General features: G+C 39.1%; 1 protein-coding gene across 1 annotated transcript; it reads right to left on the bottom strand.

The window, feature by feature from the left end:
- Positions 1 to 3,518: 3,518 nt before the first annotated feature.
- On the bottom strand, positions 3,519 to 20,157 carry LOC131198187 (craniofacial development protein 2-like). The gene is given in 5 exon segments (XM_058182687.1): positions 3,519 to 3,595; positions 9,911 to 10,549; positions 10,552 to 10,770; positions 18,832 to 18,996; positions 19,867 to 20,157. Coding segments are annotated over 5 exon segments (1,107 nt in total). The 5' UTR covers positions 19,874 to 20,157.
- Positions 20,158 to 25,532: the final 5,375 nt, after the last annotated feature.

Genomic DNA, 25,532 nt, shown 5'->3' with positions numbered 1-25,532 from the left:
AATAGAGATTAACGGTACAGTTAGCTGGCACTTGTAACTCGTCACAGGTCCTCTAGGATTTTCAAAAATAAAATCTAATAGTCTACCAGATCATCAGCTAATCTGTAGTAAGATAAAAGTGTAGTAGAATGCAATTTTTACAACACTATAATTTACATACATTTAAAATAATTTTTTAAAATCCCTGATTATGTTTTTATCTGTTGCAAAATTCAATCTTTCCCCAACATCCTTCGTTTTGCAATTTCTTGGTGGAAGACTTACTTTTTTTGTTGGAGAAGACAAACAAAACAGTAGTAGAATAGCTGTGTCTGTTCTTTGATAACACAGCTAGAATTTTTCTCTCATTCCTGCGTATTTGACTATTGATTTATTTCGCTTTTCTTTTAAACAAACCTAACTCTATTTTATTATTAATAATGTTTTTCACTACCTTTAACTTAAAATAATTTTCCTGAAAAAAGCTGGGCTATAGCTCCTTAGTGAACTACCCCTCTTCCCATTTCTATAGACTTGTTTTGGGTTTTTTATATGAATTTGGCTTGTGTGAATTTGCCATTATGTAACTAATCACTTTTTGTCCAAGAATTTGTTTAACCTTTACAAAAAACTATTTATTGTGTGATTCGTACCAGTGAAATCAATTTGCACTAAAGATCTAGAAATATGCCAAGACTTTTTTCTGCCAAAATTACTTGAATATTTTCCTGACAAACTTCTTTTCTGTCCTCACTTCTGTCCTCAAATCTATGTATCTAAAAATGGTTGTGTGTGTGTGTGTGTGTGTGTGTGTGTGTTCCAGCATAACTCTGGAACACTGAGCTATTTCAACCAAGCTTAGTACACAAATACTTACTCTCTGGAAAAAAATACTATGGGGGTAAGACACCCCTAACACCTCTCAGGATGTGTGTTCTGTTAAGATTCAGCCTGTTGTGCCTTAAAATGACTTCTAATGTACTGCCTTAAAATGGATTCTACTGTACAGCACAGTGGAGTTGCCATAGTAAGGACTTCACAGTACTCCGCACGGGGGCTCTCTCTGGTAAGGAGGAAAATCCAACATTAGAAATTATATCTGGTCCAGACATGTTCAACAAGGCTTTGATTATTCTTGAGGACAAATGTATGGCCATGATCAATACTAGAAAAACAACAAGGTGGTATCATTGTACTTGATGCTTCAGGGGCACAGGGAAAACATTTTTAACTAATTTAATTCCCGCTGAAATCAGGGCTCAGCGTGAAGTTGCTCTTCCTGTCTAATACAAGATTGGGATAAATTTATTTATTTATTTATTATTTAAATTTTTATACCGCCCTTCTCCCGAAGGACTCAGGGCGGTTCACAGCCTGATAAAAAATACAAAATAATACAATATAAATACGATTAAAATACAATTAAAAAACTTATTAAATTGGCCACGGTTAAAATTTAGAATAAAAACCCATTAAAAACCCATAAGTTTAAAAACTAACCCAGTCCAGCGCAGATGAATAGGTGAGTTTTAAGCTCGCGACGAAAGGTTCGGAGGTCCGGAAGTTGACGGAGTCCTGGGGGGAGTTCGTTCCAGAGGGCGGGAGCCCCCACAGAGAAGGCCCTTCCCCTGGGCGTCGCCAGACAACACTGTCGCGCCGACGGCACCCTGAGGAGTCCCCCTCTGTGAGAGCGCACGGGTCGGTGAGAGGTATCCGGTAGCAGCAGGCGGTCCCGTAGATAGCCCGGCCCTATGCCATGGAGCGCTTTGAAGACGTTCACCAACACCTTGAAGCGCACCCGGAAGGCCACAGGTAGCCAGTGCAGCCTGCGCAGGATAGGTGTCACGCGGGAGCCACGAGGGGCTCCCTCTATCACCCGCGCAGCTGCATTCTGGACTAACTGAAGCCTCCGGATGCCCCTCAAGGGGAGCCCCATGTAGAGAGCATTGCAGTAATCCAGACGAGACGTCACAAGGGCGTGAGTGACTGTGCATAAGGCATCCCGGTCTAGAAAGGGGCGCAGCTGGCGCACCAGGCGAACCTGGTGGAAAGCTCTCCTGGAGACGGCCGTCAGGTGGTCTTCAAAAGACAGCCGTTCATCCAGGAGAACGCCCAAGTTGCGGACCCTCTCCATCGGGGCCAATGACTCGCTCCCAACAGTCAGCCGTGGACTCAGCTGACTGTACCGGGATGCCGGCATCCACAGCCACTCCGTCTTGGAGGGATTGAGCTTGAGCCTGTTTCTCCCCATCCAGACCCGTACGGCTTCCAGACACCGGGACAGCACTTCGATAGCTTCATTGGGGTGGCCCGGTGTGGAGAAGTACAGCTGGGTGTCATCAGCGTACAGCTGGTACCTCACACCAAAGCCACTGATGATCTCACCCAGCGGCTTCATGTAGATGTTGAACAGAAGGGGCGAGAGAATCGACCCCTGCGGCACCCCACAAGTGAGGCGCCTCGGGGTCGACCTCTGCCCCCGTCAACACCATCTGCGACCGGTCGGAGAGATAGGAGGAGAACCACCGATAAACGGTGCCTCTCACTCCCAATCCCTCCAACCGGCGCAGCAGGATACCATGGTCGATGGTATCGAAAGCCGCTGAGAGGTCTAATAGGACCAGGGCAGAGGAACAACCCCTATCCCTGGCCCTCCAGAGATCATCCACCAACGCGACCAAAGCCGTCTCAGTGCTGTAACCGGGCCGGAAGCCGGACTGGAACGGGTCTAGATAGACAGATACCCGGGCAACGCCGGGTTATCAGCTAGTGTTATTATAAAGTTGTCCTAGTGTTGTCTCATATCTTTCACCTAGTTCTTCATCTGCAATAACTATTCCTCTTACTATGGGACTTTATCATCAGAGTTGTGTCTAACCCTCTTAGTCAAATTGAAAAGGAAAACGACTTACGTAACACTAGAAATCTAGTTGGACTAAAGCACATGAAGGATCCTGAGCCTTAGAACAAGCTTTTAACCTCAGGAAATCAGCTAGAATTCTTCATTATATAGACAACTATAATAAAGAATGTGAATATAATTCATGATGCATTCTACCTCTTTGTCATAATAATCATGCACATTAGAAATACACTATATTTCACTATATGAAGAGCATATGACAACGAAGAAAACATGTTTGAAAAATGTAGGGTTTAAGAAAAGGGCTCTAAAATTTAGAAACATATCAGTCAATGCACATACGTTACAACATTAGAAATCATGACCAACAACCCTTCATTTTCAATTGATCTTGCTTTATATAAACTTTCCAAGGAACATAACCCTAGCACAAAGAGAAGACAGTATGCTCTCTTTTTGGTCAGAAGTTAAGCAAATTCACTCTTAATGGATGCCATCTGAGCTAAAATGTGACTTCTTTGTTTCACACACAGTGCAGCATATGAACTCAAGCCATTCCAGTTTAGGACTTGATATTCTCTGCGAATACAGACATGGTAATTTATCAAGCAATCCCTGATTTAGTATGATTTTCAAGCTAGCCAATTCTTCAGTCATATCTACTAAGCTCATCTAATCAGGATGGCTGTTCCAGTTCTTTATTTCTACTTTCTGGGAAAATCTGCTCAAGCGTTACCTCCTCTCCTAGATTTTCTGCAATGAAGGGAGATATGAAGAATTCATCTAGGCATTTGTACTCCTTTTAATAATCTTTGATTAACTCCCCAAGTTAACCAGGGCTTCCTTGGCCAGTTTTTCCCCTTTCTGATGAAATCAAATAATTTTCAATGTATTTATTACTTACTACACTTCTAGACCACCCTATGCTGACTCTCAACAAGTTACAAGGTAACAACAATAAGCAAACGAAAAAAATCTCAATAACATGAGTTTAATAATAACTATTAGCATCCAGTTCCACTGTTAATAATTATGACATATAACATTTTCATTAAGGCAATTCAACATCACAAAAGTAATACATAAATTATAGAGAATACATCACTGACATTGTATGTTATGTAGAAAACAATGGGTAGGAAAGGAAGGAATGTTCAAACCATGAAAGTTCATCATTTTTTTCTTAGGGTTGATTATGTTTGCTTTCATGTAACAGAAAATACTGAATTCAGCCAATCTACAGTGAAATCTTATACGGGGGAAAGATTATTTAATCATAATGAAGTGGTAGTCTCTGAAAGTACCTTATCTTAAATCTACTCAATAAAATTATTCAGTGTGCCTTATCTTGACTTTTCTTTAAAAGAACATCTAAAATTATCTCTCGCTTTTGGTAACATAAACTTCAATTAAATCTGAAGAGGTTCAAAGGATAAGAGTTTGATTTTACATTTCCAGAAATGGAAAGTCAATTCATTCATTGATTTTATGTTCTCAGAAGTGGAAGGTCAATTATTATTCATTCCTCTTCATCCCAGTAGCTGGGTAATGCTGTTAGATAACTCAACGCCTACTCACTCTATGAACTAACTTATTCTGACTCTTTGCATTTAATTCTCATTGCTGAGAATTCTGGGAATTAAAGTCTACACTGGCCATCCAGAAAGTACAAAGATTGGGAAAGATAGTTATACAATAATAGTGCATGTACTTCCCAAAACAAATTAGCAATATCAAGTTTTATAGTGACAGTACTTGCTTTCAAAATGTTCTGGTTCACAAGATTTGCTCTATAAAAAGAATTAATTGTATCTCTCTCCTAAATTCATATAAAAGTTCTTCTATGATAATTCTGATAATGCAATCACTGAAAGAATTATTTAAATTAAATTATGCCTACAGTGAACTTATTCTCATTCTAAATTAGAACTTTATGTTTAAACATGTAATATTTCAATTTGTCAAGCTTTATTATTGATATTTGACAGTGCTTAAGAATTTCCAAGTAAACATATTTGTATATAATAACTAATCTTCACACAAAGCAGGTTGTGCAAGCTTTTGAGACTTGAACTTGTTTTAGATGTTTAGATATCAACTGCAACTTGAAAATTTTTAGCCTATCTTTGGTTGGTTTGCCTAGTGCTTCTGATTCAATACAATCGGAACTAAGTATGAGCTTACACACATACACATTTTAAAGACTGTTAAACTGTATTCCACATTCAACAGACCTCGAAAGCTTTCCAGTAATCTGTAGTAGTGCAGAATACTGATGCTAAAATGTTGATTGGGGCAAAGATTGAAATCTTAAGATATTTTTATTCTCGCAGATACATTAAAATAATGTTCACCTTGACTTTGATTGCTGGTGCTTATATAGTCACATTCAAGCCATTTTCTTGGTACGGTTCCTGATCTTCTGATGGTTCTTCTCATCAAAGTAATAATCAGAGTCAAACAATGAAAAGTAATACTGTTACTTTTGGAATTTTAAATAATGTAGCATAAGTATCTGAAAAATTCTGATTATAAGATCTTTTTTGTGAAAAGCTACCTATGCTTTAAGATCACCTATGTCTCCTTTTTTTTTTAATGATCTGCATTTGAGAAATACTTAATGGCAACATTAAAAAATGGTTAAAAAAAGAATTACCCATTTTATTTGAAACTCACAGCTCCTAAAATTTCTCATCCTTTCTTTTTTTATTTATTTATTTATTTATTATTAAATTTCTATACTGCACCATCTCCCGAAGGACTCAGGGCAGTTTACAGCCATATTAAAATACACAATACCAATACAAATATAATAAATAACAATATTTAAAAACAATTAAAACCAAATATTTAATGGCCAGATCATTAAAACGGTCAAAGACCGATTTAAAACCCATTTAAAAATTTCACTAAAATATTTCTTAGGCTAGTCCCGCTCGATGGAATAATAAGGTCTTCAGTTCACGTTTGAAGGCCCGGAGGTCGGGAAGCTGTCGTAACCCCGGAGGTAGCTCGTCCCATAGGGTCGGTGCTGCCACAGAGAAGGCCCTCCCACTGGGGGCCGCCAACCTGCAATGCTCCCCTGGCGACAGCCGTCAAATGTTCATCGAAGGACAGCTGATCGTCCAGAAGAACGTCTAAGTTGCGCACTCCTCCCTTGGGGGTCAAAACTTCCCTCCCAACAGTCAGCGATGGTGTAAGCTGACTGTACTGGGATGCCGGAACCCAAAGCCACTCAGTCTTGGAAGGGTTGAGCTGGAGCCTGTTCCTTCTCATCCAAACCCGCACGGCTTCAAGATACTGGCCCATCACCTCAACGGCTTCATTGGGGTGGAAATGTACAACTGAATATCATCAGCGTACAGGTGATAATCCACTCCGAAACCACGGATAACCTCGCCCAGTGGCTTCATATAGATGTTGAACAGGAGAGGCAAGAGAACAGACCCCTGAGGCACCACACAAGTGAGGTGCCTTAGGGCCGATCTCTGCCCTCCTGCCAACACCGTCTGCGAGTGGTCAGAGAGATAGGAGGAGAACCACCGATAGATGGTGCCTCCCACCCCCAATCCCTCCAACCGCCGCAGCAGGATATCATGGTCGATGGTATCAAAAGCCGCCGAGAGATCTAACAGGACCAGGACAGAGGAACATCCCCTGTCCTGAGTCCTCCAGAGGTCATCCATCAACGCGACCAAAGCCGTCTCGGTGCTGTACCCGGGTCTAAAAACGGACTGGAACGGGTCCAGATAGACAGTTTCCTCCAGGTATTGAGGAAGCTGATACGCCACCACACTCTCAACAACCTTCACCAAAAAGCGAAGGTTGGAGACTGGACGATAGTTCGCTAATACAGCTGGGTCCAGAAAGGGCTTCTTGAGGAGGGGCCTCACCACCGCCTCTTTCAAGGCGTTGTGGAAAGTGCCCCCCAACAAAGAAGCGTTAGTAACTCCCAAGAGCCAGCCTCGTGTAACCCCCCGTGTGGCCAGTACCACCCAGGAGGGACACGGGTCCAATAAACATGTGGTGGGATTCAACCTGCCCAACAACCTGTCCATGTCATCGGGAGTCACAGGATCGAACTCAGCCCAGATAACACTCTCAAGACTCGTCCCCACCATCCCACCCGGATCTATCCAATCAGTGTCCAGTCCGTCCTGAATCCGAGCAATTTTATCGGACAGATACTGTACAAAATCCTCAGCACGCCCCTATAGAGGGTCCTCCCGAGCCTCCTGCCTAAGCAGGGAGCGGGTCACCTTAAACAGGGTGGCTGGGCGATTATCTGCCGATGCGATAAGGGCAGAGAAATAATTGTATTTCGCCGCTCTGATCGCCACTAGGTAGGTCTGAATATGTGACCTCGCTAGTGTTCGGTTGGGTTCGGAGCGGCTGGACCTCCAAGCGCTCTCTAGGCGTCTTTTCCGGTGCTTCATCTCTCTCAGCTCCTCGTTATACCAAGGAGCTGGTCAAGTTCGTCGCCAGGTCAGAGACCGCGAAGGCACGACGCGGTCTAAGGCCCAGGCCGCCGCCTCCTCCCAGGCGGTGACCAGTTCCTCGGCCGAGCCATGGGCTAAGTCCCTCGGAAACGGCCCAAGCTCCATCAGAAACCTCTCTGGGTCCATCAGGCGCCTGGGACAGAACCATTGAATCGGTTCCGTCTCCCTGCGGCGTGGTGCAGCGGTTCAAAAGTCTAGCTGAAAGAGTAAATGATCTGACCATGACAGGGGTTTAGATATTAACTCCCCTAGCTCCAGATCATTTAAACCTTTGCATCTAACTGCAAAGGTTTATTTTTCAGATAGATACTGCCGCCATTGCTGGAGTCTTGGTTTTGGCTTTCTAAGTTTTTTTTCCTATTGTAATTTTTAGTTTGGTGTTTTCAATAAATTATTCACTTTTTATGTTTGCGCCTATATTTTGCAACTCATTTTAACTGATTCCGTTTGGGAAGAAAAAAATAGTCTACAAATTATTATATAAACAAAAGAAAACTATAAATATCAAAAGAAAACAATGTTGACATCCATGTAATAAAAAGAACCACATTTTCATAAATACTGACAATATATTTTATTGGAAGAGAACTTCCTTGTAATTTATTTCTAATATTTTATATCATACACATAGATTAGATTTATGTTGTTGTTAGTTGCGAAGTCGTGTCCGATCCATCGCGACCCCATAGACAATGTTCCTCCAGGCTTTCCTATCCTCTACCATCCTCTGGAGTCCATTTAAGCTCACACCAACTGCTTCAATGACCCCATCCAGCCACCTCGTTTTCTGTTGTCCCCTTCTGTTGCCCTCAATCTTTCCCAGCATTGGGCTCTTCTCCAGTGAGTCCTTCCTTCTCATTAGGTGGCCAAAGTATTTGAGTTTCATCTTCAGGATCTGGCCTTTTAAAGAGCAGTCGGGGTTGATCTCCTCTAGGACTGACCAGTTTGATCACCTTGCAGTCCAAGGGACTCACAGGAGTCTTCTCCAGCACCAGAGTTCAAAAGCCTCAATTCTTTGGTGCTCAGCCTTTTTTATGGTCCAACTTTCACAGCCATTCATTACAACTGGGAAAACCATAGCCCTGACTATATGCACTTTTGTTGGCAGGGTGATGTCTCTGCTTTTTAGTATGCTGTCTAGATTTGCCATAGCTTTCCTCTCCAGGAACAAGCGTCTTTTAATTTCTTGGCTGCAGTCCCCATCTGCAGTGATCTTGGAGCCCAGGAAAATAAAATCTATCACTCCCTCCATTTCTTCCCCATCAATTTGCCAGGAATTGAGAGGGCTGGATGCCATGATCTTAGTTTTCTTAATGTTGAGTTTCAAGTCAACTTTTGCAGTCTCTTTCTTCACCCTCATCAAGAAGCTATTTAGTTACTCTTCACTTTCTGCTATTAGAGTGGTATCATCTGCATATCTGAGGTTGTTGATATTTCTCCCGGTGAGCTTAATTCCAACTTTTGATTCATCTAGCCCCGCCTTTCTCATGATGTGCTCTGCATATAAGTTAAATAGGCAGGGTGACAATATACAGCCTTGCCGGACTCCTTTCCCAATTTTGAACCAATCAGTGGTTCCATGTCCAGTTCTAACTGTTGATTCTTGACCCGCATATAGGTTTCTCAAGAGACAAATAAGATGGTCTGGTAATCCCATCTCTTTAAGAACTGGCCGCAATTTGTTGTGATTCACACAAAGGCTTTAGCATAGTCAATGAAGCAGAAGTAGATCTTTTTCTGGAACTCCCTAGCTTTCGCCATGATCCAGCATATGTTGGCAATTTGATCTCTAGTTCCTCTGCCTCTTCAAAATCCTGCCTGTACTTCTGGTAGTTCTCGATCCACATACTGCTGGAGCCTAGCTTGTAGGATTTTAAGCATAACCTTACTAGTATATGAAATGAGTGCAATGGTGTGTAGTTTGAACCTTCTTTGGCATTGCCTTTCTTTGGAATTGGAATGTAAACTGACCTTTTCCAATCCTGTGGCCACTGTTGAGTTTTCCAAATTTGCTGGCAAATTGAGTGTAGCACTTTTACTGCATCGTCTTTTAAGATTTTGAATAGCTCAGATGGAATACTGTCACCTCCACTAGCTTTGTTGTTGCTCAGATTTCCTAAGGCTCATTTGACTTCACCTTCTAGGATGTCTGGCTTGAGGTCAGTGACCACTCCATCATGGTTATGAGGAATGTTAAGCTCGTTCTTGTATAGTTCTGTATAATTTTGCCACCTCTTCTTAATCTCTTCTGCCTCTGCCCTGCCATTTTGGTCCTTTATCATGCCCATATTTGCATGAAATGTTTCCTTCATATCTCCAATTTTCTTGAAGAGATCTCTGGTCCTTCCTATTTTATTATTTTCTTTTATCTCTTAGCACTGTTCATTTAAGAAGGCATTCTTATCTCTTTTAGCTATTCTCTGGATTTCTGCATTCAGTTGAGTGAATCTTTCTCTTTCTCCCTTGCCTTTCGCTTCCCTTCTTTCCTCAGCTATTTGCAAAGCTTCCTCAGACAGCCATTTTGCTTTCTTGCATTTCTTTTTCTTTGGGATGGTTTTAGTTACTACCTCTTGTACAATGTTGCGAACCACCGTCCATAGTTCTTCAGGCACTCTGTCTATCAGAGCTAATTCCTTAAATCTATTTGTCATCTCTACTGTATATTCATCAGGGATATGATTTAGTTCATACCTGAGTGGCCTAGAGCTTTTCCCTACTTTCTTCAATTTAAGCCTAAATTTTGCAAGGAGAACCTCATGATCTGAGCCACAGTCAACTCCTGGTCTTATTTTTACTGACTGCATAAAGCTTCTCCATCTTTGGCTGCAGAGCACATAGTCAATCTGATTTCTGTGTTGACCGTCTGGTGATGTCCATGTGTAGAGTCATCTCTTGGGTTGAAAAAGAGTGTTTGCTATGACCATCGTATTATCTTGACAGAATTCTATCAGCCTGTGCCCTGCTTCATTTTGTACTGCAAGGCCAAACTTATCTGTTATTTTGGTTATCTTTTGGCTTCCTACTTTAGCATTCCAATCCCCCCTGATAAGGACATCATTTTTTGGTGTTAATTCTATAAGGTGCTAAAGGGCTTCATAAAACCGGTCTATTTCATCCTCTTCAGCACCAGTGGTTGGGGCATAGACTTGGATTACTATAATATTGAATGGTTTGCCTCGGATTTGAACTGAGATCATTCTGCAATTTTAAGGATTGCTTTTCCTACTCTTTTATTGACTATGAAGGCTACTCCATTTTTTTTGAGGGATTCTTGTCCACAGTAGTATACCTGATGGCCATCTGAATTAAATTCACCCATTCCTGTCCATTTTAGTTCTCTGATTCCTAAGATGTTGATGTTAAGTCTTGTCATCTCTTTTTTGACCACGCCTAGCTTGCCTTGATTCATGGATCTGACATTCCAGGTTCCTATGGAGAAAAAAATCTTTACAGCATCGGACTTTTCTTTCACCACCAGATACATCCATAGCTGAGCATCCTTTTGGCTTTGGCCCAATCACGTCATTCTTTCTGGCGCTAATAGTACTAGCCTTCTCTTCTTCTCCAGTAGCATATTGGACATCTTCCAACCTGACATGAGCATCATGTCTTTTTTCCTTTTGGTACTGTCCATGGGGTTTTCATGGCAAAGATACTGGAGTGGGTTGCCATTTCTTTCTCCAGTGGATTACTGCCTTGTCATGGCGAAGGGGCTTGTGTAGCTCGATGAAGCTATGAGCTGTGCCGTGCAGGGCTACCCAAGATGGACAAGTCATAGCAGAGAGCTCTGACAAAATGTGATCCACTGGAGAAGATTAGATTTATATATAACCAGACTAAAAAGGATTTGTGAGGATAGCACTTTCCAATCTTAGTAACTTTTGGATGCATGAATTTCAACTCTTCTAATGGAAGAGGCAGCATGGCCAATATTGAGAACATTCTGAGTTGAAGTCTACACATTTGGGCTTGGAATATAGCCTTCAGCAACTACACTACAGCAGGCTAGTAGTGACAACAGTTCAGCAAGAGCTAGATGGAAGCTCTACATGTTCCTTACGTTTTAATCTGAATGAAATATGTTGAGAATTTAATTCTAGGTCATTTCACATAGTCAAAGTAAGCAAGGAATTATCTCTTCGAGATTATTTTGCTAAACAATAAATATAATTCACATATTTAGCATAAAACAAACTTAGCTTTAAACACACACTGTTTCTTCAATAGATGTGATTTGGCTAGGTTTCAAATATATTGAATCCTGATCCTAGTCCGCTTAAATATCAGCATTGCTTTTAAATCAATATGAATAATATTATGACACATATAAGAATTATTTAGTAGAGTATTAATTAAATAAAAGTTTAGGGCCGGAATAGCTCAGGCTGTAAGGAGCCTGTTATTAGAACACAGTAGCCTGCAATTACTGCAGGTTCAAGCCCGGCCCAAGGTTGACTCAGCCTTCCATCCTTTATAAGGTAGGTAAAATGAGGACCCAGATTGTTGGGGGGGCAATAATTTGACTTTGTAAATATACAAATAGAATGAGACTATTGCCTTATACACTGTAAGCCGCCCTGAGTCTTCGGAGAAGGGCGGGATATAAATGTAAAAAAAAAAAAGTTGCATAAAACAGCATTAAAATTTCTATAAGTTCCAGCAAATTATTGTTTTAGGAACTTATATCCAAAATCTGTAGATATTTACAGAATTGAAAAGTACTTGATTATTTTAAATGCTTCCACAAAGTCTTTCCAATATTTTGAAAATGTTTTGTTGTTTATTTATGAGGTAAAATGTGTTCCAATAGTCTTTCCCTGATTTTGGCCATGGGACGGGGTGGGGGGTGGGGAGAGGAGTTATGAGATTTATAATCCAACACAGCCAGTGGGTATGGCAGGGTGGGTATAGCAGTGGGGAAACCCATTTTAGATTTTGGTTTATTCCCTGTTAAAAAAAAGTACATGGTTTGAAGTAAGCTTCATGTGTAAGAGAAATAGCCATTGTGTACCTTTTACAACTTTGGTAGGAAAAAAATGAGCAACAAATAAGTTCCACTCATGGCTTTAAGAGTGAAGTGGTTTGGCAAAAGAATTTAGGAGGGCAGTGGAAAGGAACAGATTTAAATATCTCTCTTTTTAAAATGTGGATGTATTGCCTCCTTTTAGAGGACAATAAAGCCAATACTTGGGGGGAAAAGGGAAATTAATATTGTAATATTCGAGGCAACTACACTCATAGAAATGAAGTATTTCCTTACTATTATCACTGCAAATTATAGTTCTAGAAACTGAAAATAAATTGCAAACAGGTGAGGCCCTAAGGGTTGGCAACATATTTCTCATTAGAACTCATTCTGATGTCATCTTACTTATGATGTTAATTCCAAAGGGTGACTTCAAATCCTTTAGGCAATTGTTTTATCTATTGATGGTTTGCAAAACTGCTGTCCTAGTTAACACTTAAGATGACCTCTAGGCGGCACTCTCTCAAAATAAATTAATGATTTTTAAAAGGATATGTTAAAACATTTAATATTTAAGATTAAGTATTTAAAATTCAAAATTATAGGATTTATTATTTTGTTTTTCATTTCTGTGAATTTTCATGAATTAAGCTGCAAGGAAGAGAATGTTTTCAGTGGGGAAAAAAGGCTGATTTTAAAACTATCTCAAAAGAGGCAATTCTAGTTGTGTATATGTAGTCATTGCACATTTAGGTTTAGGAGAATGGAGGGACTCATAATTTTACATAGGTAGGATGCTTTCGTTTTAGTTTTCTCTTGTGATTCCTTGGAGCCTTTCTTTTTTATAAAGAACTGTAACAGGGCATGGGTCTTCTCTTTAATGCAAAAAAATATTAAATTGTTAATAATTTAACAATTATTGTTAAAAAAATACATTGCAATAGAAGAATGCAGTTACAATTAAGTATGATAAAGAAAAATATAGATTCAACTTCAAGAGAAATTTTGGGTGTCAATAACTGTTTGATCTTTTTTCCAGTCCTAGATAAAGAAAGGAAAGAATTCTGAATGGTTATTTTCAAAAATAGAAGCTGCCTAGAGCGGGATCTATTCATTGGACAAGAACTCTTTTCTGGTTTAGATCAAAGCTCTGTGTATTTAATAGTAGCAGCTAAAAGACTTCACAAAGCAGCTCTTAAAGCAAGTTCAAGAGTATTTATTATTTTTGATTTTTTTTATGTTTATGTCCTCCTTTGAAGCTATAGTCCCAGAATTGAAAATCTATACACTATTACTCAGAAATAAAGTCAACTGTACAGTAAGAAGGAACTTACTTCTAATTGAAGAGTTACAGGATGGGATTTTGTAAGCATTCACTCTTCTGTGCAGGAGGAAACTGTTTAACTCAATAGGATTTATATTTGAAGTATCATGTACAAGTGAAGCTGTAGTATACCAATCCTAAAAGGGCACATTTTTAAAGGAAGGACCAAAACCTATTCAGATTAAATTTGAATTAACGAAAGGAGATGATATATTTATCTAAAATAAAGAAGAAGGAAAAGTGCAAAAATTTCTACAAAAATAAAGATCAGGATAACCAAAAGCCCAGCACTGCTTATAACACTAAGGTCATATATTAACCAAAGTTAAACTCTTTAAGATGCTATCATGTTCAAAGAACGATGCTGAATTATGAGGTGTTTAATGTTTCCTTTCAGTTCTGTGACTATTAAACATGCTCTTATATTTGCATTCCTATATCATAGCCAAACTTGATCTCAAAAAGGTAAGCAAAATCAGATCTAATTAATATTTGAATGGGAGACCACTAGGAAATACCAGGAATGAGGACTTAGAAAGGGGAAAAATTCCCAAAAGCAGCAATGTCAATTTAGTATTGTTGGATAGTATTGTGAAAACGAATACACTAATATGCCTATGAAGTTACCAGGAGGCAAACTTGTCTCAAATGAGACTTTATCTTTAGGGATATTAATTTGGACGGTAAGAATTACAATAAGTGAGTCTTGCTTCCAAATAAATATTCATCCAAGGTTTTAATCTTCCCTTGCAGGACCAGAACCTATTTACTAAATTGCCTTCTGACCTAAAGACGGTAGTTATAATGCTACTGTACATCTAGATGTATGGTGAGAAATTAAGAGATAGACAAACTAGCTTTGCATCTCTGAAAACTATGAAGATAATTCAAGAAAGCATTTAAAATTCATGCATATTTACTTATTTTTTAAAGCAAATGGAGACAGATTATGTATACTTATCAAAAACATCTCTTGATTATCATGAATCCAACACTATTCTGCCAGCTGTTAAAAATGTTCAAACAGCACTTAACTGATCCCTTCAATAGCACTGCATTCAACACCGTGTCAAGGTTTTGAAAAGATTTTAAAGTGAAAGAAATTATGCTCCATTCAAGGTTCATGGTAGTTTGTTTGTTTTTTATGGTAGTTTGTTTGTTTTTTAAAGTATCCTATTAAATTGCTTTCTGCATATGCTTTGGAAGCTACTGATTCAAGCAATTAAGTCTTTCTTTAATTAGCAAGCATGAGGCTGTTGGTTATTCTGCAGCAAAACGGTTAAGGGCAACCTTCCTTTTAAAAAAAAACCAACGTAATTTAACAGCAGGTAGAAAATAAGCAAAATTGTTTCTTTGAATGTTTCTTCCATCACCATAAATTGCTAGAATGTTTTTGAGCAACTCATTTGAAGAAGCCAATGCGGTCTCCATCTGTACAGCATTTTAAACTTCCCTAAATTGGATTCCTCCCCTTCCCAGTTAAAGGATGGCTGAGTCACACATCGCTTGGAGGAGCCATAATGGAGGAACTTATTTCCAGTCTGTTTGGATCAAGAGAGGCTGGTTTTAGAAAAGACTAGTTTTTAGCTAACGGAGTATAGCCATATTGCATTCCAAGGTTTTTTCAGGTTTGTTAGTGTTCGGAGAACAACCAGTGAGTAGAGAAATATTTTAGTGAAGGTATAAATTGTGTCTATGAGGAAGGGAACTTATAGCGCCAGCTATATTCCTTTAGCTCCAAGGTTTCTATGTATATTCTGAATAGACAGAGTTAACATAAACTTCAGTGAGGTAAATAGTATCAAAAAACAAACTTGTAATTTTTATTTTGCCAGCATTTCCAAATATTTTGGACATTCAGTCAAGAGCATAAAGGTAAAGGTTCCCCTTGCACATATATGCTAGTCGTTCCCAACTCTAGAGGGCGGTGCTCATCTCCGTTTCAAAGCCAAAGAGCCAGGATGGCAGAAGCTGGGACGAGTAATAGGAGCTCACTCCATTGAGTGAGCTGGGGATTCAAATCGCCAAACTGCCCAACCTTTCTGATCGACAAGCTCAGTGTCTTAACCACTGAGCTAAGGCGTCCCTGTCAAGAGCATAGATCAGGATAATTAAAAACATCTTAAATCTGATAGTGATGGAGGATTTCTAAGAAAACATTTAACTGATTTCATCTCTAAATAAATAAAGAATGATATATTAAAACATATTTCCTATTGTAATCTGAGCATGATGTCACCCAATTTTTTTTTCTTTAAATCCAGTTCAACTCTAGAGCAGCCTGAAGTTCAGGTTGAAATTCAACTTGATGTAATCAGCCCAATTGAAGTGCTGAACTCACAGTTTGTTTTATATTTCCAGCTACTTAAGTGTCTTTTAAATCAATGGAATGATCAATCTTAACATGTTTATAATATGCTCTTTCCATAATTTTTCTTTTTCTTTTCCTCTTAGGATTCTGTTAGGAGAGAGATTTTGGAGACCAAAAAACAAAAACTAAAATCCAAAGTAAAACAAACAGATCCCAGATAGAAACAGACAAGAAAATCCCTTTATTTACAGGTATCTTGTACTTTACTTCCAGTTTTTATTTTGGGAAGGGAAGGTGATAGGAGAAAGTCCATCCCAACATTTATGAAATCCTAAATGAAAGGAATTTCATTCCTGCAAATGAAATGAATCCTATTTCATAGGATTTACTTCTTAAGTAAATGGGATTAGGGTTCCAGTCCATCTCCTCTATCATTCAAATGCAAACTATGCAAATCTTGTGCAGCAGCTCCTTTTTAGCTTGAATTGGCCTACCAGAAGAGATGCACCTTAGAAATCAGCTCCATCACAATGGCCAGGCAAGATATTATTACGTCCTCCTTCTCTCTGGTCTCGCTCACCGCCTGGTTTTCTCTTTCTACTTTCCTTCACAGGAGACTTAATCTCTGGATTCCCGGAAGAAAAAACTCTTAGCAATAATTATACCCAATGAGTAAAATTTCCGATTATATTTAGAATCCAGAGAGTCGCAGAACCTAGCAGCTGTACCAAAATCTAAAGTAAGCCACAGCCCAAATTTACACAGATTTCCTTAGAAATGGAAACTAAGAATTAGTTATTTTTATTACCTATACCTGAATAATTCCTTACAGATATTTTGAAGGACCTTAAAAGTCTGCGTCTTCACCCTAGTCTTTGGAGAAGATAACTGGTGCCTCTTTCTTTCTCTTTCCCTCTGAGTTTATATTCTTGGTCATTGTTGTTCTTTTTTGTTTTGTTTCAGTTTTGTCAATTTTGAATTGTTCTTTGTTTTTAAATATTTTAAAAAATTGTCAATCACCCAGAATCATTGAGAGTCAGGCAGCATAAAAATATTATTATGGTTGTATTGTCTATCATACAGTCAGCTTGAATGCTAAGGCTGAATTTGGCATTTTTGTCTGCTTAGTGATTCCTACCCAAGGACCTGGAATAGGCAAATTTTGTTGTTTGATGGTGTTAAAGGTATTATCACAGGATATAAGCTATTTAAAATAAAGCTGCCTTTGGTTATTATTATTAATTTGAGCAGGGCATATTTACTGCTTTTAAACAAACAATCTTTTTGTATGCATGTGTGTGTGTGTGTGTGTGTGTGTGTTTGTATTTACAAAATTATCACAATTACTAGTAAATTTTCTCAACATTTGTACCCCCTTATTGTACCAAAAAAAAGTTCTGAATGCCCTTCAAAATTCCCAGCTCTAGATTCTAGTTTTGTAAGAAACATAAATGCTGCTCAGGGAGCGGGACAAATAGTTCCTTTTCAAGTCAACAGCAATTAGAAATTCTCTTTGATTTTGAACTGCACTATTGCAACCGGCCTCCTACGCTTGGGCCTTGGGCGATGGTGGCTGTTCAAGTCCACTGCCTGGAGGTTGATTAGGGCTTGGGTAGGGACAAATGATTTTCTCAGGATTGCTCAGCTCATTTTGATCTCATTTTCAAGTCACCACTGGGGTGAAAGATTCCTGCCTAACTAAAGCATACTTAACTACTGTTATGGTATGATTTGTAAAAGTGGACATTAATATTTTAATTACAAAACTCTTTACAATTATGTCTAATAGCAGATTTTTTTTATTTCTTCAGTTAACTATATAACTTAGAAAGTAAGGGGCAGTAAATGTTTACATATTGTGAGGAAGTTTAAAGATACTTGAGTTCTCCTTCCAGGTAGATAAGATGTTATTCACACAATAACTAAACGAGGTTAGCTAAATAGCAAATTCATTGACCCAACTGGCTAATGTTGATAATGGTGGATGGGGTGTTTTGCCTTAGCAAGTACTGCAAACCGAACCCATTTCAATAGTTGATGGCTCAATGCATAATGAAAAGCCAAAAATTGAGTTAATTCAATTATCTGCATATTGTTTGAATGCAATCATAGTGAATGGCAAGAAAAATATCTTTAGGAATAACATACCAGATTCTTTTTTTTAAACAGAATCTGGACTAGAAGAGGATGGGCATCAAAGGAATTTTCTGAAAGACATAGATTTTCAGGGCCACAGATATTTTGCTCTCCTGCATTTTTATCAAGTTTGCACAGGAGAACTTCTCTTTAGATTGATGCCCTTTGTATTTTTTTTGTACCCAGTACAGGTCTCATTTTTGCATCATATTCTGAAAATCAGAGAGGTGGTTTAGGCCTTGAAATCAAATACTGGAAATTCATCATCATCATCAACAACAACAATAACATGATGGGTCTCTTCAATTCTGCATGTCTAACTGAAATTTTCCCTTCATTCCCAGCATTTTCTAGTTTCCACATCTCATTTTTATTGCATGTTTTTAAATAGTATTTTTATATTATATGGTCCTCAACAGCTGCTTCTCTGGAGATCACGGAGGGGGTAGGGTAGCAGTTGACCAGCCTCCTTGCTCTCACCCCACTTGTCAGAATCAGAAAACCAATCTCATCTCCCCTTTAATTTTCTAAGAAGAAAATTGTTTCTGACTACTTATTTTTTACAATTTTAGCTTCATAGCTCCAGTTTTGGGAATTTTATGTACAACTCGGTAGTTAAATTCTGCACAATGAGAACACTTAAAAAAAATCCCAAAACAATTATTTTGAAGGTTATCCTCTCCCTCTCCTCCCTTGTTGCTTTTGCAGAATGCCACCCCACTTCCCCTTCTTATCCCACTGTAATTGACCCACCTGGTGAAGTTTCATCAAGGGTAGAGAACTCTAAAGACGATTTTTGCAAGCCCTCTTTCTTGTCTTCTTCCTCTTCCTCCTTATCCCCTTCTTCTCTTTTGCTTCCCACAGGTCTAGGTGCATAATCAGGTTTCAGCCGGACAAACACCTCGCAATTTCTTCCATCTGCAAAGTATGAAGGAGAGGATGGGAAGCTACCTCGGAATAGGTTTCCGTCGGCAGAAGATGATGCCTGGCCAGAAATTTGTTTCGGACAGGTAGTTAAAGAGAGTTTCGGAAGGGAAATGGGCCGGAAAGTTGACTTCGGAGTTCGACTTTGGCGGATAAAGACAACCGGTTCTTTCTTCTCCAGCTCTAGGAGAGGACCTTCTCCCTGACAACTTGGAGAAAATTTATCGGCCTCTGCTTCCAAGCAGGAGGAATCCTGGTCTTTGCATCCGGGACCGTATAGACAAGAAGAGCTGCTTTTACGTGAGAAAAAGTCATGATGAGGAAAACTTCGCCAACCGGGATGATGAAAAGGGAGAGGAAGGTACCCAAGTCCGGACGAGGGGTGACTCATGCCTCTTTGCCCATTGAACCTCCGCCTCAACCCCTCGGCAGGGCGAATCCTCCCCAAACAGAGGATGGCGTGTGCCTAGTCCTAAAGCTCAGCTATTAGCTTCGACAGGTCGCACAGAGCTAAATCCTCAGGAGAGCAATGGGGTTGCACCCACCAGGATAGGTGCCCACACGTGCATGCCTGCGAAGGGGAAGAACCTCTTTCAAGGGAAAGGCCTCCAGCAGGGCACTTATCTGTTGGAAAATGCGCCGGGCTCCCAGCCACTTCCGGCGGGCTAACCAATCCTAGATGGACTTGGCTTTTACGGACATCCCCCGGTGTCAATTTTAATGGCAAACTTTACTGCTTTGCGAAAGGATTCATCTTGTCTTTAAAAAGAAAGGAAGAAAGCGAGGAGGGGGGGGGCATTCGAGGCAGACGTCTGCTGCAATTCATTCCCGTCGCGCCACTCCTCCCGCCGCTCATCCACTTACCCGACATTTAATCTAAAGGAGGTGCCAATTGCGCAGCCCTGTCTGAGCCCCAAACATTTTGAGAGGCACTTGACCCGGCCTTATCTACCGTGCTGCATTCCTGGTCTGCACATCTGCGTCTTTGTGAACCTCACTTCTGCATGTCGCTGCTTTTAGAAGGCCGGCGGCGACACGTAGAGCTGGAGACAGGACAAACGTGAGGCCTAGAATGGAAAGACTAGACTGGCTATAAATAGCTATAAACAACAACATCGAATGCATATATTCTACCGGTGGTAATAACAAGCCCGTCATCCATTTCTCTCAGGACCACTGCCATCAAGTTTAAGTTTAGTTGTTTTTAAAACAAAACAAAACAAAAACATGCCTGTTGCCTTTGATGGTTTATGTTCTGAGAGAAGACACATCCTGGTGGAACATTTTAAATGGACAAACAAGCCAATTTCTTCCATTCCTCCTTTGTCCAGGTTATCCATTCCTCCTCAGGGACTGAAAGCAGAATGTGCAGTAGGAACGGGTTTGAAGCAATCAAACAATAGTTAAATGTAAATAATTGTATTTAACAACTGGATGTGTAAATGTGCTCATCTATAATTGCATGTGCTCTTGTATTGGAAAATAGGTAGGGAGATGAGACTGTGCTTTAATAGATGCCAAAAAGACCATTTCTCAACTGGAGGATACAGCTTCCACAGATTTCTGTCCAATATTCTTCCTATACCAAATCACATATTGTTCTTGCTATGTAGAAATAAGTCAGTTAATTCACACATATGGTTCTTCAGAGAGTTATACAATTGGTATTAGCCCAAGAAGGGTTAAGTTTGTACCATTTAATTCAGGCTGTACTCCAGTCTGTGGTCTGTCTTAAAAACTCCCATTGGATCACCATTACCGTCTTCTCTCTTTCTCTTATTTGCTCTCAAAGAGGTCTCTGTAACCGGAATGTGATGTAGACAAAAAAGCATGGAAGTAAAAGTAGCGGGTTAATCTGAAATGCCTGAAGCACGTGTTAAACAACTTTCTAAACACAGGCACAGGCAAGTCTGAGAGCCATCTACTTACTTATTCATTGCATTCAATGATTTACAAGCCTATAAACTGATCCATCAATTAAATATATGTGTGCAACTTCCAAAAACTACATGAAGGACATGGTTCTATTGAGAATAATTTCCCATTAAAATAATTGGAACCAGATGAAAAGGGAGACTCATTTTCTCTTTATCTTTTCTCTATTTAATATTAACCTTCTTCCTACACTTAGCAGGAAAATAAACCCAACTGAGCAAAGTAGGACTTATTTCCAAGGAAAGTGAGATGTGTTCTTGATTGTCTGCTTAGAAAACTCTCATTCCTAATGGTATAGTTTATTTTGATCTTTTGGAATAATACCCCATGTACATTTATAGCAAATTTGGGCTGTCTTTTCTAAGGTTTTGTTTAACTGAGCATTGCCAAACATGTGCAATCTAATCCAATTCTAGGAATAATTAAACCTTTTGGAACATCAGTTCGATAACAATGAAGGAATTGAGGCTGTTTTTCCTTCCATTGTCTTGGGCATGGGAAAACAAATGCCTCACCTTGAAACTGTTACTGATCCTTTAGGGGACGGGCCTGAACTTTCCCGCAGAACTTTCCAACTGTTCCAGGAAAAAACAGTCTTGGATCATAAACAAACTTTCTCTGAAAGGAAGTTCTACTTATATAAAATTGCTTTTACATAAACAAGGCACAATCTCATGGGAAAATAGTTCCTGATAAGCACAGGTCAATGAAGTCATTCAATGTGTGATAGTAAAATGAACCCTAAAGTTCCTAGAAGCTGTGAGTATTGCTACACTGAGCAAATAAAAGAATCTATGAAGTAAAATCAGCCAATCAATTAGTTAACCATATCAATCCACATTAATAACAGTGAAATGTGCTACATAGGATACAAGGGAAAGGCACACATTTAAGAGTACATATTCATTTATAGAGGCTGATCCCACTGTTAGACACAGTTGGCAAATGGTAGATTTTGGACAGCAAGTTTTCTATCATGCAAACAGTTACAATTTTATGCTGGGGACAGACTTTTTTTCATCTCAGAAAACTAAAAGTGGATCAGCCCTACATTTTAAACCCATTCCTTTCTTGCAATTTTTAAATGCCTTTTCTCTCCATTTGAATTTGTTTCCCTCTGAATTCAAGGTCACACGGCAATCATGATTAAGTTATGTTGGTGGTGTGGCTTCCTGAACAAATCTTGATTGGATTCATGTATCTATATAAACCTTGACTAACAAGCTGCAATGTAGTTACACATTAAATGCTAAGCTGATGGCAATTATCTTTATATATGAAGTCATTGTGGCAAATTCAACACTGTATCCAAAAGTCTCTGCTTTGTACAATATGAACAGAAAACTGTATGATACAGATTGTTCAGCAAGGTTATTTTTGCTTGCTTGATTGTTGAAAATGTTTTGAAGAACTTTTGACCAAAGGATGTTGATTAGGGAGAAAGTTCACTGAATGCCTCAAGGCATACAGCACTGCAGAATAAATGAATTTAGGCTTATACCACATAACCACTAAAAGAGCATCATGTTAACTTCTCAAGAAAAACACTGTTGAAGTTAATCTGGCACTTATAAATTAAGTAACACCTTATGAAAATAGTAGTCAAAATCAGTGTTTGAATTTCATTAAAATGATCCAATCTATTAATTTAGAAAATTCCCATACTTTCTACCCTTGAGTGTGGGGTGGGCTAGAATGGGAAGAGCCATTGACTTCTTTTAATATCTTGATTTTCAAAATGGAAGAAAATTAAATACACAATTTTAAGAGCGCACTTATCAAGTGCACTTCATTTTCTACAGGTATTAATTTAAAATTTATGACTCCTTCCTGAAAACTGTAAGAATATTGTGGTGGCAATCCTGTATCCCCATTTTTGGAGGAAAGTTCCATTGAATTCAATGGGATTTCCTTTTTAGTAACCAACTATCTATGAATTGTAAACTTACAGTCCTATGTTAACTTCCTCTGGAGAAACTGAAATCAAGAGAACTTGTCTTTAAGGAGCTAGCTATATTAATATATTATAAATTATTTTATTTACTATTATACCTAAAGAGCATTCATAGTCATTATGCAGTTACATACAAGACACTGAAATATCTTTTCTGTTATGAGCCAAGACTGTCTGTATCACATTTGGATCTGAATCCAATTTTCTGAATCTTATTTTTAACCTCACTAATTTGCCTCAGAAATGTAATGTGGAAGCTCCTTTTTTTATAACCCTGGTGGAAAGTTGGGGGGGGGGTGTCAATCTTGTTGTGTATTGAAACATAACTGCTTTCCTTAAATGCAGACTTTGAAGGGCGTTCAGAAGAATGCTCTGTATGGTAAGATGATCTAACTGTCTATTTCCTAATTGGCATACACACACAAAGTGGTTGCATACACAGAAATCCACAAACAAATGTTTATAATGTTTGCACATTTGTGATGTGTGTGAGAGAGAGGGGGGGACGGAGGGGGAGGGAGAGGGGGGGAAGAGGGTGGGTGAAATGCAGAGAAGATTATTCTACCTGCCAGCCAAAGACTTTTGCCCTTTGGGGAAATTTTTCCTTAAGGGCTCAAACTAGGAAACAAATGCAGCAAGCCTCAAGATCACACTTAGGATTTGAATTCACTGAAATTCAGTGAGACTTTGGCGCTGATCTGCATAGGCCTTGAATACAAAAAAAAAGAAAAAAGTACCCCAATGAAGTATAGGTGAAGATCAAATTAAAGTTCTCTTGGTCTTAAATCTACCTCCATGTGCCAAATTTGATGGACTACAACACTCAGCCTTCCCTGCCAACAAAGAAGTGATTAAAGCTGTGGAGAAAGCAAGGCTAGGGAAGCCAACACCCCCTGTGTAATATGGAGACTATTTTAAATAAAGAAAACAGATGAAATTCGGATCCTTCTTCCCTCTCCCAGAACAAAGGGAGGAAGTACACCAACTGAAGGAAAACTCTGTCCTAGAAATCTAAAAAGTACTCACTACAATCATTGTATCTAAGTATGCCCACTTTTGCGTCTAGGTATGCCCACTGCACAGAGTTTTGCAGACAATAGCTAATTCCAGTTTTTATAAGAGGGGAACTTGGGATGTGTATGGGAGAGAGATAGAAGTAAACTTTACGATCCCTAGCTCTCAGACCTTGGGCACTAAATAAAATAAGCACTTTGACTACAGTGGCTTTTATGAAACTGGTACCTATTGCAGATTATGGGAGTTGATGTTTAATACCTCTGGAGAGCAGCATGTTGGGGAAGTCTACCCAAGTATTAGTAATTAATAAATGTAATTTACTGTACAGTACTTTTTTCAAAGGGAGCCCTCTGAATTATATGGTAGTAGAAGCTGGATTTATTTTCTCTTCTCCCACCCCAATTTTGAATAAAAAGAAAATATCTGTATGCCATCTCTGGGAGAAAATAAAAAAGCAAGGGAAACTGGCTTAAATTGGGTCAAAACTTTCTAAAACTCTTAACCACAAGCACAGGTTCAATGCCAGTTTTAAAAGGAGGGCAAATGCTTTTGAACATGGACAGAGAGCCTTCCTTCCATATGAGTGCAGTCACAGTCTGCTGCGACTGATATTAATTTTTCAATTGTAGCAAAATCCAGCAATTCATTATTACTGGATGGACAACTTCGTTTGATCATGGGGTTGTTTCACCATATCTATATAGTTTAGGAAAAACAATAGCATAGATCTTTTCTGCCTCCTTTGCAAGCATTAGCAACCCATGGGATATTGTGGGATCAGTTTCAATATCATTCTCCTCCTCTAGAGTTTAGATCCTCCTAAGTGAATTTAATCAAGCTGATTTCCAGGAGAGGGGGTTGTTAATTATCCCATTTCTTTGATCCTTGCTCCAACCTAATATACAGCTTGCCTATTTACTTTTCATGGTTTGAAGACAATCATAATAGTTATTTTGATAGCTCTGATACATAAATTATTATTGGGTTTTTTTTAGCATGCTGGATTCCCACAAAACTGCCTGAATTTACTTCCCAGTTATCATTAAAACCATGACTAGATTCTAATTCAGGGAAGCTTATTCTATAACCATTTTTATTCTTTAAGGTTCCACAAATGTTTTTCAGGAATTTTGTGGCAATTAGATGTCAATGGGATTACAGTCATGACAAATTGGACTAGAAAAGAAATATAAAATTAGGATTTCTGCTATGTTGATACCATCCGACAGTGCTGTTTTTAAAATACTCCTTCAGAGTTTAACCTGCTTGGACCTATCACTCAACCAGCTTTTGTCCCATTTATGCCAAATCTCTTTAGTTTCCAAAGGCTTTGGTTCCAAAAGAAGATCAGCAAGGATGTTTGAAGCTCCTGGCTTTTGAAAGAGGCAAGGTTGTTCACGCAAGGCAAAATAAGACCATCAGCTGACTTTTTAGGGCTGATCTCTCAAGAAGGAAGTTTGATAGCTAGACTCTCCGATCATCCAAAAACTTGGGTTTCTTTCTTATTGCCGATCTTACCAAGGCGCTGCTGTCCTACACCTTGAGAAATCAAGAATGGGTCTAAACCGTGAATGCCATCGAAGATAAAAATTTCTTTTCAATGTTGCACTTTTCCTCCCAGATA

Source organism: Ahaetulla prasina, chromosome 4 (genome assembly GCF_028640845.1).
Source record: "Ahaetulla prasina isolate Xishuangbanna chromosome 4, ASM2864084v1, whole genome shotgun sequence".
Lineage (NCBI taxonomy): Eukaryota > Metazoa > Chordata > Lepidosauria > Squamata > Colubridae > Ahaetulla > Ahaetulla prasina.
Note: the sequence above shows the minus strand (reverse complement) of the source record. Positions and strands in the feature narration are given on the sequence as shown.